Source organism: Akebia trifoliata, unplaced genomic scaffold (genome assembly GCF_017979445.1).
Source record: "Akebia trifoliata isolate Shusen 1 unplaced genomic scaffold, ASM1797944v1 Contig01415, whole genome shotgun sequence".
Taxonomy (NCBI): domain Eukaryota; kingdom Viridiplantae; phylum Streptophyta; class Magnoliopsida; order Ranunculales; family Lardizabalaceae; genus Akebia; species Akebia trifoliata.
In genome coordinates this window covers 1-15338 of record NW_028237693.1, presented here as the reverse complement: position 1 = coordinate 15338, position 15338 = coordinate 1, and the positions used below count along the sequence as shown (strand labels likewise).

General features: G+C 37.0%; 2 protein-coding genes across 2 annotated transcripts; both read right to left on the bottom strand.

The window, feature by feature from the left end:
- Positions 1-1989: 1989 nt before the first annotated feature.
- LOC147380407 (auxin-responsive protein SAUR22-like) lies at positions 1990-2467 on the bottom strand. Its single transcript, XM_086431729.1, has one exon. The coding sequence runs from the start codon at positions 2367-2369 to the stop codon at positions 2079-2081; it is 291 nt and encodes a 96-aa protein (XP_086287855.1). The 5' UTR covers positions 2370-2467; the 3' UTR covers positions 1990-2078.
- Positions 2468-4183: 1716 nt separating this feature from the next.
- On the bottom strand, positions 4184-4471 carry LOC147380406 (auxin-induced protein X15-like). Its single transcript, XM_086431735.1, has one exon. The coding sequence runs from the start codon at positions 4469-4471 to the stop codon at positions 4184-4186; it is 288 nt and encodes a 95-aa protein (XP_086287861.1).
- Positions 4472-15338: the final 10867 nt, after the last annotated feature.

Sequence of the window (15338 nt, the reverse complement as noted above, 5' to 3'; positions counted from 1 at the left end):
ACAAAGATGAAAAGAAACACACTCTTGAGATCTCACTTCTACAAGAATTCTTTCTCTCAAAGGAAAAATAAAAAAATTTCAAAGAAATTAGGAAGAAGAAGAGGGACCCTTTCTCTAGAGACTGAGGCTCTATTTATAGAGAAAAAAGTGTGTAGAAGAGTTCAAAAGTAGCCTCCACTTTTCTTTGCACAAAAGGACAAAAAAGAAGAATATGAGTTAAGGATTAGAGCATTCCAAAGTAGGCCAAAATGCTTTTGCCTTGATATTTGGACTCCAAAATGCTGATTTTCTGCACAAGAAACACACGTAATCAGATTTATGAATTTATTTATGTATAATTAAGCCTAATTATCATCTAATAATATGCGACATGATGTTTCGAGGATTATCATGATTATTACCTTAATACGGAGAAATAGGGACAAAAATTAAGATAAATGTCCTAGAAATGTACGTATAATTCAATGTTTCGAAAAACTCATCAACTTACAAGTTTCTTTTGTACTTAGTTGTTCCTTTATATAAATGAGCTTAAATATCTTTATAATACACCAGTCTATAAAATGATTGTTCATCAATACAAGTAAACATAGAAAGTATTTGAGCTCAATCCGTAGAAATAATTTGAGCCGAATCTGTAGTAATTCTAATTGCTTAAAAAAGTGTAAATTGTTGGGTGCAAATCAGTTTTATTAAGAAAATAAATCAAGTACAAAATTAAATGAGAAGTTAAGTTAAATCCAAATTAAATATTAGGAGAGAAAAAAAAAATTTAAAAGAATTTATCGGTTTGTAGAAACAAATTAAGATCAAGGCTTCATGTTGAACGCGATGTCCTTAAGACAGATTTCACCCCTGCTTCGATGCCAACAGTTCCTAGACATCTATCTCCTAGGATACCATGATCTATAACAGAGAGGGTAGCACTCCAATCTCTATTTATGGTGAACCTGAAAATATTTGGTACTCTCTTTTAATATATCTCACAAATAATAAATAATGAGAACAATTAAAGCGTAGTCGATTGAATGTTTTTAGACTGAAGAATCTGACAATGTTTACTTGAGAATAAATCAGAAGTGAAGTTTTTAGATCTTCTTGGATTAACTCGAATATATAAACAATGAGTTCTCATTGTTTCCTAAGAGGTGTTGAAAAATGGGGTGCCAATAGCCAAAACTGAACCAATGCCTCAAAGGCGTTGGTTTGAAAAGGCCGTTCCAAAGAAGACGTTGGTTAGAGTTAAAAGAAGTTATAACTTCTTAGGTAATTATCCCATCCAATAAAAAATAAAAAACTTTGATTTTTTAATTTATTTATTTTTTAAAAATCAACAAAAAGTGTAAACTTGCTCACTTGCTCATCCAAGAATTTGATAATTTCTTTTGATTCACTGACTCTTTTTATAAAGGAAAAACATAATATACAATGAATATTACATGTGTTTGGGGTAAAACTTACTGTAATTGGGGAGATTGGTTTGAATGGGTGAATCCATCCCTCTTTTGCCTTCCAAATTTAGCTACCACGACATCTCCAAAGATCAAAACCTAGGGCTGATGAGTGAACTCATCATCATTTTCCTTAAATTGTTCTTGTGTGCACTCTAATCTTTCAAATTTAGTGGACATAAGGAGACCTTAGAATTGGGTCTATTGACTGCCTATACCTCATTAACTTGAAAAAATACATAAAAATACAGAATGATTGGGAGAAGCTGCTTGAAACTATATATAGCTAAATCTCAGATCGTTGATTGCTGTCGACGATTTTAAATAATGGAGTGTATCATATGGAAATAGTTTATAATGAGTACGAGATATGATTCTCAAACATATGCAGAGAAAGAACCATTAATTCTTGGTAGCATACCAACTCATGTTATGATCCATGAATTGTTTCATTTTAACTTGGAAGTTTAGTTTGCTAGCATCACCTTATTAGAAAAAAACAAATGAAAGTTCAAGACAATCATCACTAAGTCTGTATTGAATCATCTTTTTCTCCTTTACAAAAAATTGGGTGGGGGTTGAAACAACCTCTCCTTTGAATAAAATGAAAAACATCGGTATTTACGCTCATGAGGCGTTCAGACGACAAGTGAGATCGATGAAGATATCTTCGTTACATGGAATGGTGAGACCACCCATTGGATGATCAAATCCGAACTCTTCCTCAGCTCGACTTAGCAAGTCTTGGAATGAAGGATGATTCAAATAGGCTATTGGAACCACATAACGCTTCTTTTGGGTCTTCCCAACATAAACTGGTAAGTGGCCTTTTGGAACATCTATGGCCGCTGACGTACTTAGAAGAGACCGCCGGAAAATTTTATTAGCATGAACTCTCCCAAGCAAATGGATAGCCATGGAATGGACTCTTTGGAAATTTGTTCTAAGAAAAACAAGGAGAAGATATAGATTTCAAAAGATTTGTAGAACAAAGAAAACTTTAAGACCAGAGTATTGAAGACTTGGAATGGGATTGAATTAATCTTAGATTATCTATGTATATATACAACAAAGAAAGATAGCAAATGGTATGAAGGAAATTCTCTCAAATGTGGATTTGGTGTTGAAGAGACATATTTTATGAGGGTTCACATGGTTTTGCATCCCAACTCATTATCAAGATTTGTGGAGTGGACACAAAGTAGTTTATTTGTTGGAATTGGAACATTTCATGACCTGTACTTTTGAGAAATACAGCTTACAGAGGGCCTACATGAATTTATTTTTAAACCATAACTAGCTGGACTTTTTGATAGAGACATGTTTGTGACTCATAAGGGTAATTTCGAAATATTCCTTTGGTTTTTGGTGTATATTTGAGATATCCCTTGGTTATCAAACTGATTATATACATCTTTGACTGTGGTCTCTGCAAGAGACTAACAAAATATGATCAAAATACCCTTCTCTTCAACCTCTTGCCCAAAACCCTTATTTTTCTCCTAAAAAACTCATCATCTTATATCCCTTCAACCTAGTCCTTAAAGTCGAAGTGAATCTTTGTTTTTTTTTTTGTTGGGAAAATCAAGGTTTTTTGCAGGGTTTAAAAAAGGCTATTAGGATGCCGTCTAGGGTTGTATCATTGGTCTAAAAGCCCTAGGGGTAGCATGTTCAATCAGTAGTTTATGTTGAATATGACTGTTTCAAAATTTTTGACATGTTGTAGGTTTAGTTCCGCATTGCTTACAAGTTAATTTTATTCTAAGTTGTTCCTCTATATAAATGAGCTCGGATATCTTTGTAATACATCAAATTCAATAAAATGCTTTTTCTCAATGCTTGTACATATATACAAGTGAATGTAGAAAGTATTTCAGCTCACTCTGTAGGAATTATTTGAGCCAAATCTATAGTAATTTTAATTGCATAAAAAAGTGTAAACTTGCTCTCTCTTCCAACACTTAGAAAAGTTCTTTTGATTCACTGATTCTTATAAAGGATTGATACATGGGTTTGGGTAAGAAATATGATAATTGGGGAGATTGGTTTAAATGTGTGAATCCATCCTTATTTTTTCTTCCAAATTTGGCTACCATGATATCCCCAAAGGTCAAAACCCGGGGCCGCTGAGTAAACTCATCCTTATTTTCCTTAAGTTGTTCTTGTGTGCACTCTAATATTTCAAGTGCTGTGGATTATGAGGAGACCTTAATGTGGAATCTCTTGGCTTTCCATACATCATTAACTTATAAAAACATAATGGTTGGGAGAAACTGCTTTAAACTATAGATCGATGGCTTGCAATGGTTCTAAGCAAATATCAGATCGTCGATTCCTGTCAATGAATTTAAATAATGGAGTGTGTCATATGATATAGCACTTAATTCATTAGTCTATATTGAGTATGAGATCTGATTCTCAAACATATGCAATCATATACAGAGAAAGAACCATTCTTCCATGGTGGCAAACAAACTCATGTTATGTTTTGTACATCTCCATACATGTATTGTTTGATTTTAACTTGAAAGTTCTCTTGTAGTTAGTTTCCAAGCATCACCTTAATTACTAAGGAAAATGAAAGTTCAAGACAATATGATAGAAGGGTCATGCCCAAACTATGTATTGAATCATCCTTTTTCATTGTACAAAAAATTGGGTGGGGGTTGCTAAGTAAACAACCTCTCCTTTGAATCAAACGAATAACATAAGTATTTATAAAACCCTCTCTCTCATGAGGCGTTCAAACGACAAGTGAGATCAACAAAGACATCTTCGCCACATGGAATTGTGAGACCGCCCATTGGATGATCAAACCCAAACTCTTCCTCAGCTCGACTTAGCAAGTCTTGGAATGAAGGATGGTTCCAATAGGTGATTGGAATCACATAACGCTTCTTTTGGGTCTTCCCGACATAAACGGCTAAGTGGCCTTTTGGAACATCTATGGCCACTGAAGTTAGAAGAGACCGATGGAAAAATTTATTAGCATGAACCCTCCCAAGCAAATGTATAGCCATGGCTTCTTTGGAAAGTTGTTCTTAAAAAAACAAGGTGAAGAAATAGATTTCAAAAGAATTGTAGAACAAGAAAAACTTTAAGATCAAAGGACTTGAAGATTTGGAAGATTTGACGATTTAATCTTAGCTTATATATGTAAATATATACAAAGAAATATTGGAAATGGTATGTGTAGAAACCCCATTTTTGCATCCGCCTGATTAATCAACTCGTCAACCCGATCGCAATGATTCCCAATGATGGATGTTATTTCCATTGCTTTATTTTGTTATCAGAAATGTTTCAGAAATCCAGATGAGGTATCTCGAACTGATAAAGCCTCAGAAATCACGCTACGCTAGGAAAATACGACTCCAGAAACATAGAAATCATCATCTTGCAGACCCAAAAAGAAGCTTCACGATAAAAATTGATCAAATTATCAAAATATCCCTAACATCAAAACAACCCTATACGTTACGATTAGGAAAACCCTTTCGAACACATAAAACAACAAATCGAAATCAAATAAATCATTTCACCAATTTTAACAGAATTTGACAAAATTACGAAAATGCCCCTCATAAAGTTCATGACCATTTCACACAAAAATTTTTATAAATGACACAAACTAATATTTTCATTGAATTCCTTACGAAAAATCGATTCTAAAACATCCTAGAACATTAAAAACCGACTTAAAACGTGAAAAGTCCTCTCCGGGGGCAAAACGATAATTTCACAATTTTCATAATTAAAAATTTCGAAATTAATAAATAAAACATCAAATAATTAAAGTGAAACATTAATGAAATTAATTTAAAAATTTGAACAAAAAAAATCGATCAATCGGGCTCTCATAAAAAATTATTGAGGATTCGTGAGATATTTCTTTAAGGACCCCTCCATTTGGGGGTCCAAAGAATTAAAGATATAATAGAGGGGGGTTCTCCAAAAATTTAAAGTCAATCAAGCAAGACTAAAGTCAAAATTAAAGTCAATTAAGTAAGACTAAAGTCAAGATATTAAAAGTCAATCAATTAAGACTAAAGTCAAAATATTAAAAGTCAATCAAATAAGACCAAAAGTCAAAATCATAATAGAGTTCTAATTAAATAATAACTCTATCTAATAGAGTTCTAACTAAAATACAACTTTACCTAAAATAATTCTAATTAAAACACAACTCTACCTAAAACAATTCTAACTAAAACATAACTCTAATTAAAAGAACTCTAATTAAACACTAACTCTATCTAAATCAACCTCAAAAAAATCTATAAATAGAGGTCTGACTCTATTTTCGTATCAAATGATAAACCCTAAGAGAAGTAGGTCAAAAAGTCCCCCTAGCCTCCCATAAACCCTAGTTTTGGAGTCCCAACTCCTTACCTAACATCCCTTCTTCGATTTTAGCCTAAAAAATACCTAAAAGCCCTTCAAAAACACCCCAAAATTCATAACAAACTCGAAGAATCCAGATCGAAAAAATGGAGATACCTTGCCTCGGAGATCAGAAATCAAATCCGGAGACAGAACAAAGCAAGGAGTACGGTACAAGGAGCAATGTCTTTGTTATTGGAAAGGTATAATTTTTTTTTATTATCTAGGTTTTTTTTTAGCAATGTAATTTACTTGGGAAGTTAGTAGAGACCGGCTTTGGCCGGACGGGGTTGGTGCCTAACACCTTCCAACACCGTAATGTGATCCCCGAATTCAATTTTTTCTGTTCTAGATTAGTTTTTTTTATCCGTTTAGAGTCATTGATCGGTTCCTAGACCGTAATAACTAGGTGGCGACTCCCAAACCTCAAGGGTCAAAAGTGGATCCGCGCACCCCGCAGATCGAGGGCGCTTTTAATGGCGACTCCACTGGGGACATTGAGGATCAGACTTGAAAACCCCAAGTATGGGAGCGTTGCGAGGATGACCTAGTTTATTTTATGTTATTTAGTTCAGTTTATTCTACTTCTTCAGTTGTTTATTTGGTTCGGTGCGATTGTGGATTATTTGCTTGAACTTTGAGTATTTTGTTCTAGCATGTTATTTTCTATGGATCAATCGGGGGTTGTTTAGAATAACCCTAAATGATTAAGGAGATCGAGAGGTTTAATTGAGGATGGGGTTTTGATTAATGAATTTTGAAATTTTTTATTTTTACTTTTATTTTTGTTGTTCTAAGGGTTTGTCTTCAAGCATTTTTTTTTTTTAAATTTTTTAGATGCGATGTGTCTATCAACAACTTATTTATTTTTAAATAAGCATGTAATGTGGTAATGGATTTGATTTTTTTTTTTTTTTTTTTTAATTTTTTTTTTAAGATGTGCTGTCCATGGATAGCAAACCAACATAAAGTTTTCTATTGTTAACAGCAACAGTGTGCTGATACAATTGGGGTGCCCGAATAAAAGTTTTTATTTTTTTTTTTCACACCCCTATAATAGCTACAAAGTGTTGGTGTGCCATAAATAAAGATTTTTTTCTTTCTTTCACCACATCATCTTCTTAAATCATTTTCTTCCTAACATCATCGTCTTCAACAGACGAATCTGTTTGAGCTGGTCGGTTTGAGACCCAAAAATCGTTGTTTTCTTCTAATAGAGAGTCATAAAACTTTGAATCTTCAGCCCCCTTGTAGTCTATTCGATCAAGAACAATTTAATCACTCCCTTCATTCGGCTGTCAACGAAAATGAGGGACTGGTTCAGATCTGAATCCGATCAGTTTAGTCTCTCCATTCTCTCAAGCCAATCGATTTAGGGTCACTAATGATCTAAAGAAATCTGCGATTTCTTCTGAGAGAGGGTGAGACACGCAGCATGATTCATCTACGAAGCTAAATCGGCGGTCTCGCCCCAAAGAACTAGAGTTTTTTTTTTTTTTAAAAGAGAGAAAAGAAGTTAAATCTATGTTGGTTGCTCGAATGAAGATTTATATGGATATCATTGATACATCGCTGTCAACTTTGTTCGATTTTGGTTTGGTTTCTTATGTTCTTCGAACCTCATATATTAGATCGATGATGGAGCATTCGAACATGAATCCAGTGCCAAACATAGAAGTTTTGAAATTTTGGATTTGTTTTTCTTTTTGGTTGCTCTTAAAAAGTGGATCGGAAGGGTGTAAGAAATCTAGTGGAGTTGAAACAGATTGCTCTCGATTGATCTGTTTTCACGAAATCAGATTCTGGAATTTTTGAAATTTAGCCTTTCTTTAGAAATTTTCAGAGAACATCGATTTGCAATTGAGATGGATGTGATGAAGAGAGATTTTTCTTGTTTCTGATTTAACAACATCAAAGTCAATCCGGTTGATTTGGGACCTTTTTTGATTTTTCATGTTTATTTTTAAAATTTTTGGAGGTCAAAACCGATGGATCAGACAAGAAATCACGACTAAATAAGTACATTTTTATGGAATATTTGCTTAATTTAACTGATGAAGAATGTGGTTGTTTAGTTTATCTCAAGCTTTTATTAACACACCAATATTCATTTGTAACACACCAATCCATATATAGGCAATTATTTATTTTTTCTAAAGGATTGATGTGTTATAAATTAATAATGGGTTGCTAATATACCTCAATGTTGTTCTAATTGTTGGCAACCCTCTTTGCAGTTGAATGATTTGTTATTTCGACACACCAATTGTTCCAATGACACCTTAATGATTTACGTGGAAATTAGGGTGACACTAGTAAAAGATGGTCTGTCAACAACGATCCATTTGTTGGCTAAATTTTATTGGGATTTTGTTTTTGTTTAAAAAAAAAAAAAGGGTATTTGATTTTAAAATCTCCATCCCAACGAATATCCAGTCATCCTCAATTCAATATGATTTGAAATTCTGAATTATTTTGGGCCATCCGAAATAACCCTTGATTGGAATACATAAAGAAATAATGTTGGATTAAATGCTTGCTTCTAACATGGGTATATGCTTGATATGCTTATTTTTAATCATGTGATTTGAATGGTTTTGATCTTGATTAAGTATTCATGTGATTGGGATAGTGTTTATTTCAATTAAATATTCATGCAACTCGTGTTATAATGATTGGTTTGATTGGACCCATGGGCCCATGTGTTTGGAAAAGGCCCCGGGCACACCCCACCCTGCTTTGCACACACTACATACACGTTTACTGTTTTGCATACTTACACGTCCCATATAGCCAACGTGGCACTAGTGCGTAACCCGGTCTCCTCGTAGATGCGACGTCATTCATGAAAACCACAACTCCAGTCACATACCTTAGGGTATATCAAACTGGGGCATCAATACCATCTGATCAGGTGATTTTGAGAGATATATTGATGCACCTAGGCTGAAGCGACCTGAGCCTTTGACCTATTGTAAGCCACACAGTCACATGTCCCGATTGCCAACGTAGTACTAGTACGTGGTCGGTCCCCTCGTAGGATGCCAAACCATTTATGAAAACTACAACTCTTGACTCGTACCCGTAGGTATAAAAGATAATCTAAGTATATCAATTGCATTTCTTGGTCAAAACTGGTGCCTAAGTGAGATCTTGCCCCGCTGTACCCTACTGTACGAGGGGGATAGACTACGTCTATTCTAGACGAGAGGTATTTAAGTGGGCCCTTGCTCAGCATTGTGCGTCACCTCTCAACTGGAGATCAAACTGACTGTTTTTGGATTCAGAGAAGTAAATTGAGGTTTTAGATTATTACATATACGGTATATCAAACCAAGTCATCACGTATCGAAAGGTATATAGGTGTGCTTGGGCAAGGGTGGCCAGATAAAAATGCATTGCATGTAGTAAGCCTAGAGTCTAGAAACCTTCCCTGTAGGTCACGACTCGAACTTATCGTGGGTGTTCCGGGGTTGTTTATTGAATGGAACCTTTGGATTGATGAATGTATGTGAATGATGAGATCAAGGTGTATGTTTGTCCCCAAGGATAAAAAATGTTGTTCTTGAAAATTAAAATGGGTGCACCGACCCAATAAAGAATCCATTCTTTTACAATAATGACCCAGTCCATCTCGATCCAATAATCATGATGGACCGGGCCATTTAAATCAAAATGAAAATCGAATTTTCAAAGAAGAAAAGGAAAATATTCTCCAGAAAAGAATGTTTTCCAAAAGAAGTGTTCTCTAGAAAAAATGTTTTCTAAAAAATATTTTTCATAAGAACAAGATTTTCTGAAAGGAAAGTATTTTCTAAATAAAAAGAAAATTGATGTTTTACATGGACCTTAGAAGAGTACTAAAATACCCTTTTGTGTCGAACCAGGATGTTAGTCGCAGGCGATAACCCAATTGGTCAATTAGTCAAAACAACCGTCATAGGAATGCACCTTGTATAGAAGATCAATTTTGGAAGATTCATGTTAAGGAGTGCTCTCTACTTCTACGAATTTGAGGTAGACTGGAACCTCTTACATGCTATAGCTAAGCGATGGAACCCCTATCATCACATATTCCATATGGGGTATATGCACTTGTGCCCCACTCACGAGGATTATTGTGGCATCATGAGGATATCCACTTCAGGACCTTTAGTCAGGCCCTCATTAAAGATCGGATATTCTGATGACCTTGCCACAGGGAAGAAGCCAAAGCCTTAGTTCATAACGGGAGATTGAACTTAGTACCTTTATTGGGCCCGTATCGCTCCCGCAGTCATCCTATCAATGTAAAACCCGAAGCCTGGCAAGCTACTAGAGATTATTGATTGTGCCTAGGAATCCTAGCCCAATACATACTGACCTCCAATAGTGATGGCCAAACTATCCCTGAGTCCTTCATAGATATAGCCTCTCAACTCTTAAGGAAAGCCAACCCGGTACCTCTCATCGTAGCTGAAACTTTCTCAAGTTTAGATGCCATAAAAAATGGTGAAGGGGAAAACTTCAAAGGAAGCCCCTACTTACTCTATATGTGACTTTGTGAACATCTCAAAATCGTAGATGTTCCCTCAAACCTCGAATATGGGCCAGAACACTTTTTCAAGAGAAACCTGTTAGTGCGTCACAACTCAGTCAAAGCTTGGAGTAAATGGTTAGACTCTCGCCTTGCCTGTCATATCAGTTTTAGGTGCCCTTGGTGGATGACTGATCCCCCTGTTCTAGGAACCAAAGGATCCTACCATGTCCGTCTGATTGGTTTAGAAGAAACATCTTTTTACCATCTTAATCTGATCCTAGAACAGTACGACGTACCTATAGAGTTATCTCACAAAGCTTTATTTCCCCCCGAGCCTTTGATTGAAAAGTTAGTACACCTTATTGAGAAAGCTTGGAACAAGCGCACCTTAGGGTATCCAGATGAACCGACAGAATTCAAAGAGCCCGTTGTTAGAGCCAAGAGGGTCAAGCCTGACAGCAATCGTGATGACCAGCAAGATAAAGTCAAGCGTCCATGTAAAAATAGTTCAAGTCAAATTTGTTGAAGGAGGTTTTAATAAGAACATATTGTTTGTCAATCATTTTCAATAAAACTATCTTTCTTTTTGAATAAATATTTCCTTTTCGAATACTCATTGTGTGAATGGATTAATTAATGGATTGGTGCACAAACCTCAATAAAATGATTCTTTAAAATGTTATCAAGGGGGTAACACTGAAATTGACCAAATCTACTTTTGATGGGGTCATATAGGATTATCATTGCGCCCAAACTCAAGCGTCCACCTCCTAGTTGGAGTCGTAAGTCCAGTCGGTTAGAACGAACCACAGTACCAAGTCAACAAGCAGAGATGGCTTCAGAATCTGAGCTCACAGAAATTCGTAAGATTTTGGCAGTCTTTGCCAATGATATCAACAATATAAAAGGCAAAGTGAAAATGTTAGAACAGACCTCGGAATCGACGGGAAATCCTCTAGATGACCCAAAAGGAAAAAAAGGTAGAAGAGAAACGTCCACGTGAAGTCTTCGAACTCGACGGAAACGAAGAGTATGTTGATGAAAATCCGGCGTTATCTAACAGAATATCTCAATTGGAGTCAGCTATGAAAAGTATAAAGGGTATTGATGAAATTGCAGCAAGCATTGAAGCTCTGAACCGCATCCCTAGAATCCATTTGCCAAAGAAGTTTGTGATACCTGAAATGGATAAATTCAGTGGGACAGGGTGTGCGAAAACACATCTTAAGGTATATGTTACCAACATGGGCACTATGGGGCTCAGTGACGAACAGATGACATTATTGTTCCAAAGAACTTTATCAGGATCAGCACTACGTTGGCTAATGTCTCAAGATCCAGTTACTGTGGGTACATGGGAGAACATGTCAAAAGCCTTTTGGCATCAGTATAAATACAGTATTGAGATTGAGACCTCAAAAAGGGATTTTGAAGCAACTAAACAGAAAAATGGGGAGACATTCACTGATTTCATTGGACGATGGAGGGCCAATGCTACTTAAATGTGGGATAGACCTTCAGAGAAGGAACAAGTAACGATTATCTTAAAGAACCTCTCTCAAGGATATGCTCAGCACCTAGTGGCCCAATACCTCCCTACTTTTGAATCCTTGCTACAAGCCGGAAGCCAACTCGATGATGCATTTGCCTCTGGGATTCTTTCCAACCCCTCAGATAACAAGCCTAAGAAATCATATGTTCCCAAATCCAATATCAACCATACTTACATCGCCAATACCTCCGTTACCCCATCTCAACCCCCGGCCCGGGCTAATAACCAGGTTCACCCAAGTCAACCTCGAACTCCGCATCAATTTACCAATTTAGGGATGACCCTTACCGTAGCTTTGCAAAAACTGTTGAAAAAAGGGTTGCTTACCCCGATTCAACTTCGACCTTTATCAAATCCTTTGCCAGTCGGACACAATCCCAACTTATTATGTGAATTTCATTAAAATCCTGACCATCACACGGATCGATGTATCACCTTGCGCCATGCCATTCAAAACCTTATTGATAACAAAAAGATCACAATCCCTAGCCCACCAAATGTCACCACTAATCCACTACCTACTTATCAACCTCCACCAACCTTGAACATGGTTTCTCACACCCCATTACTATTCGACCCTGTTTTTCTCATCCATCTAATCCAAGTTAAACCGCCTAGTTACCCCCTTGTCGGGATAGCCTTCACTGATGAGGTTTTCACTACGAACTATGAACCATTTGATTTAATCTCGGATGATACATATTGTTTATCTCGGCCCCGTTACGATAGTCCCGCATTCACTAGTTACCTGTTGGCTCAAATGAATCTGAAAAATCCTGTACTTTTGACAGACGAAGATCCATACTTGTTGACTGAAGAAGATGAGCCTTTCCCCCTTTCCTGTGATGAAGTTAGACATATGACTCGAGGGAGAAGAGTTTTTAAGCCACAAGAACTCTGTGTTGATAATCCTGCAGCCCTGGCAAGAAAAGAATGAGAAGATCTCACCAAGGAAAGCATCGAAGAAGATAACTCCGTGATCAAACAGTTGAAAAAATCAGGGGCCAATATGTCTGTATGGGGTTTACTTATGGCTTCCACTGCCCATAGGGATGCTGTTCTCAAAGTATTAAGTACAGCCCAAGTCTCCCTTGATACTTCTCCAGATCAGCTGACCAGTATAATAGGGGCAACTTACGTGAAGAATATCTTATCCTTCTCGGACTCAGATCTTCCAAAAGAAGGGGCAAGCCACACTAAGCCGTTGCACATTACAGTTGACTGTAACGGGATGAGGGTACCTCTGGTTTTGATCGATAATGGGAGTGCACTGAACGTTTGCCCGCTGAAAATGACTACTTGTCTTGGGTTTAAGGCTGAAGATCTCAAGCCCACTAATCAAGGTGTTAGGGCCTATGATAACACCAAGAGGGATGTACTGGAAATCTTGCACCTTCGATTGTCCACAGGCATAGCTGAATTTCTTGTGGAATTTCAGGTCATTGATATCCAGTCCTCTTTCAATTTACTGTTAGGGAGACCATGGTTACACCAAATTAAAGCCATCCCTTCTACGCTACACCAGAAGGTCAAGTTTATCAAGGATGGGCTAGTGATTACTCTCCATGGAGATGCTGAAATTGTAAGGATCATGAACAGTACTGAAGCTAAGGATGAGCCGTTGCTTGAAATTCAACCAAAACAACAGGGAGTAGAGCTCAGTGGGTTCGAGTTTGAAAAGATATGCTCAGTCCAATGGGATCAAGCCATGAAAGAATATTTTCCAATGAAAAATACCTCTAATTGCTACATGGCCAATATATTCAAGAAAATGAGATTTTTCCCTGGCATGGGTTTAGGATGCAAGCAGCAAGGTATTAAAGAGGCACTAGTGATTAAAGAGGTCATCGGCACATTCGGACTGGGATATAAGCCTACCAAGGAAGATTGGGCCCAATACTGGAAGATAAAACGGGACAAGGCCATTGCAAAAAGGCAAAGGCGCACTACGGATCTCATTAAAATGAAGCCCTATCGAAAGACCCTCAATGATTATTTTGTGAAAGAGGGAGAAGACTTCCGTTACTGTGGGTTCCCAGAGCCGTTCATTGATCACATCACAGGTACTCGTCTGCCGGGGTTTGAAATCTTCTTTGGCATGGAATGGCCTGAAAAAGAAGCAAGCACAGAAGTTAAAGAGAAGAAAGTTGAAGACTGGCAGTTCGATCTGGACTCCCTCAACATCGATCAGCTATTCATTGAAGATCATAGTGTCTTAGTGTTGTCAGTTGAAAAAGGGATCCCAAATCCTCAGTCTGTAATCATACCCGCTGTTGGGTGTCTCTCAAATTATCATATAATTAGTCCTGCGTTGCATGTCAAGGCTGGGTCCGTCGGTCCCATTAGTCCTATTCAGTCTGACATGCCAGTTGAGTCCTTTATTTCTGTTGAGTCGAGTAAGTTAGTTGTTTCTGCTGAGTCTGTTATTTCTAGTGAGTTTGTTTTTCCTACTAAGTTAAGTGAGTCTGTCAAGTCTGCAATGAGTCCTGTTACCCCATCTCTTTTTAATGAAATGAAAGAAATTTTTGATTACCCCGAGCGCAATAATAATTTAACTTATAATCTGGCTTCAGAGGGAGAATCTTCTGACGAAGAACCTTCCCCTGAAATAATCAAATTACTTGAACAAGAAGAGGAACGTCGGGCTCAACCTCTAATAGAGGAAGTAGAGGTTATCAACCTCGGAACAAAAGAAAGTCCTCAAGAAATTCAGATAGGGGTCACTTTATCTCCCGTTGAACGCAAAGGGATAGTAGACTTGCTCAGAAAGTTCAAAGACGTATTCGCTTGGTCTTACGAGGATATGCCGGGGGTAAACACAGATATTGTTCAACATCGGATTCCGTTATATCCTGATGCTCGACCAATCAAACAGAAACTTCGACGTATGAAGCCGGAATGGACTTTGAAAATTAAATAAAAAGTTACGAAGCAGATTAAAGTTAGATTTTTGAAAGTAGTAGAATACCTTGAGTGGATTGCCAATGTCGTCCCGGTACTGAAAAATGATGGAAAATTTAGGATGTGTGTAGATTTCAGAGACCTAAACAAAGCAAGCCCAAAGGATAGTTTCCCTTTACCACACATAGATGTTCTAGTGGACAGTACAGCAGGACACGCTTTGTTGTCCTTCATGGATGGATTTTCAGGGTACAATCAGATAAAGATGGATCCTCGAGATATGCAAAAAACGTCGTTCATCATACAATGGGGGACCTTCTGCTACAAGGTCATGCCTTTTGGTTTGAAGAATGCTGAAGCTACCTATCAAAGAGCAGCCACGACTTTACTACATGACATGATACACAAGGAAGTAAAAGTCTATGTAGATGATATGATAATCAAATCTAAGGAACGACTGGGGCATGTTACTACGTTAGAAAAGTTTCTCACAAGGATTCAAAAGTACCAACTTCGCCTCAACTCGCAGAAA

Excerpts from the sequence above, each read along its gene's own strand:
- LOC147380407 (XM_086431729.1), bottom strand. The coding sequence starts at position 2,369 with ATGGCTATCCATTTGCTTGGGAGAGTTCATGCTAATAAAATTTTCCGG.
- LOC147380406 (XM_086431735.1), bottom strand. The coding sequence starts at position 4,471 with ATGGCTATACATTTGCTTGGGAGGGTTCATGCTAATAAATTTTTCCAT.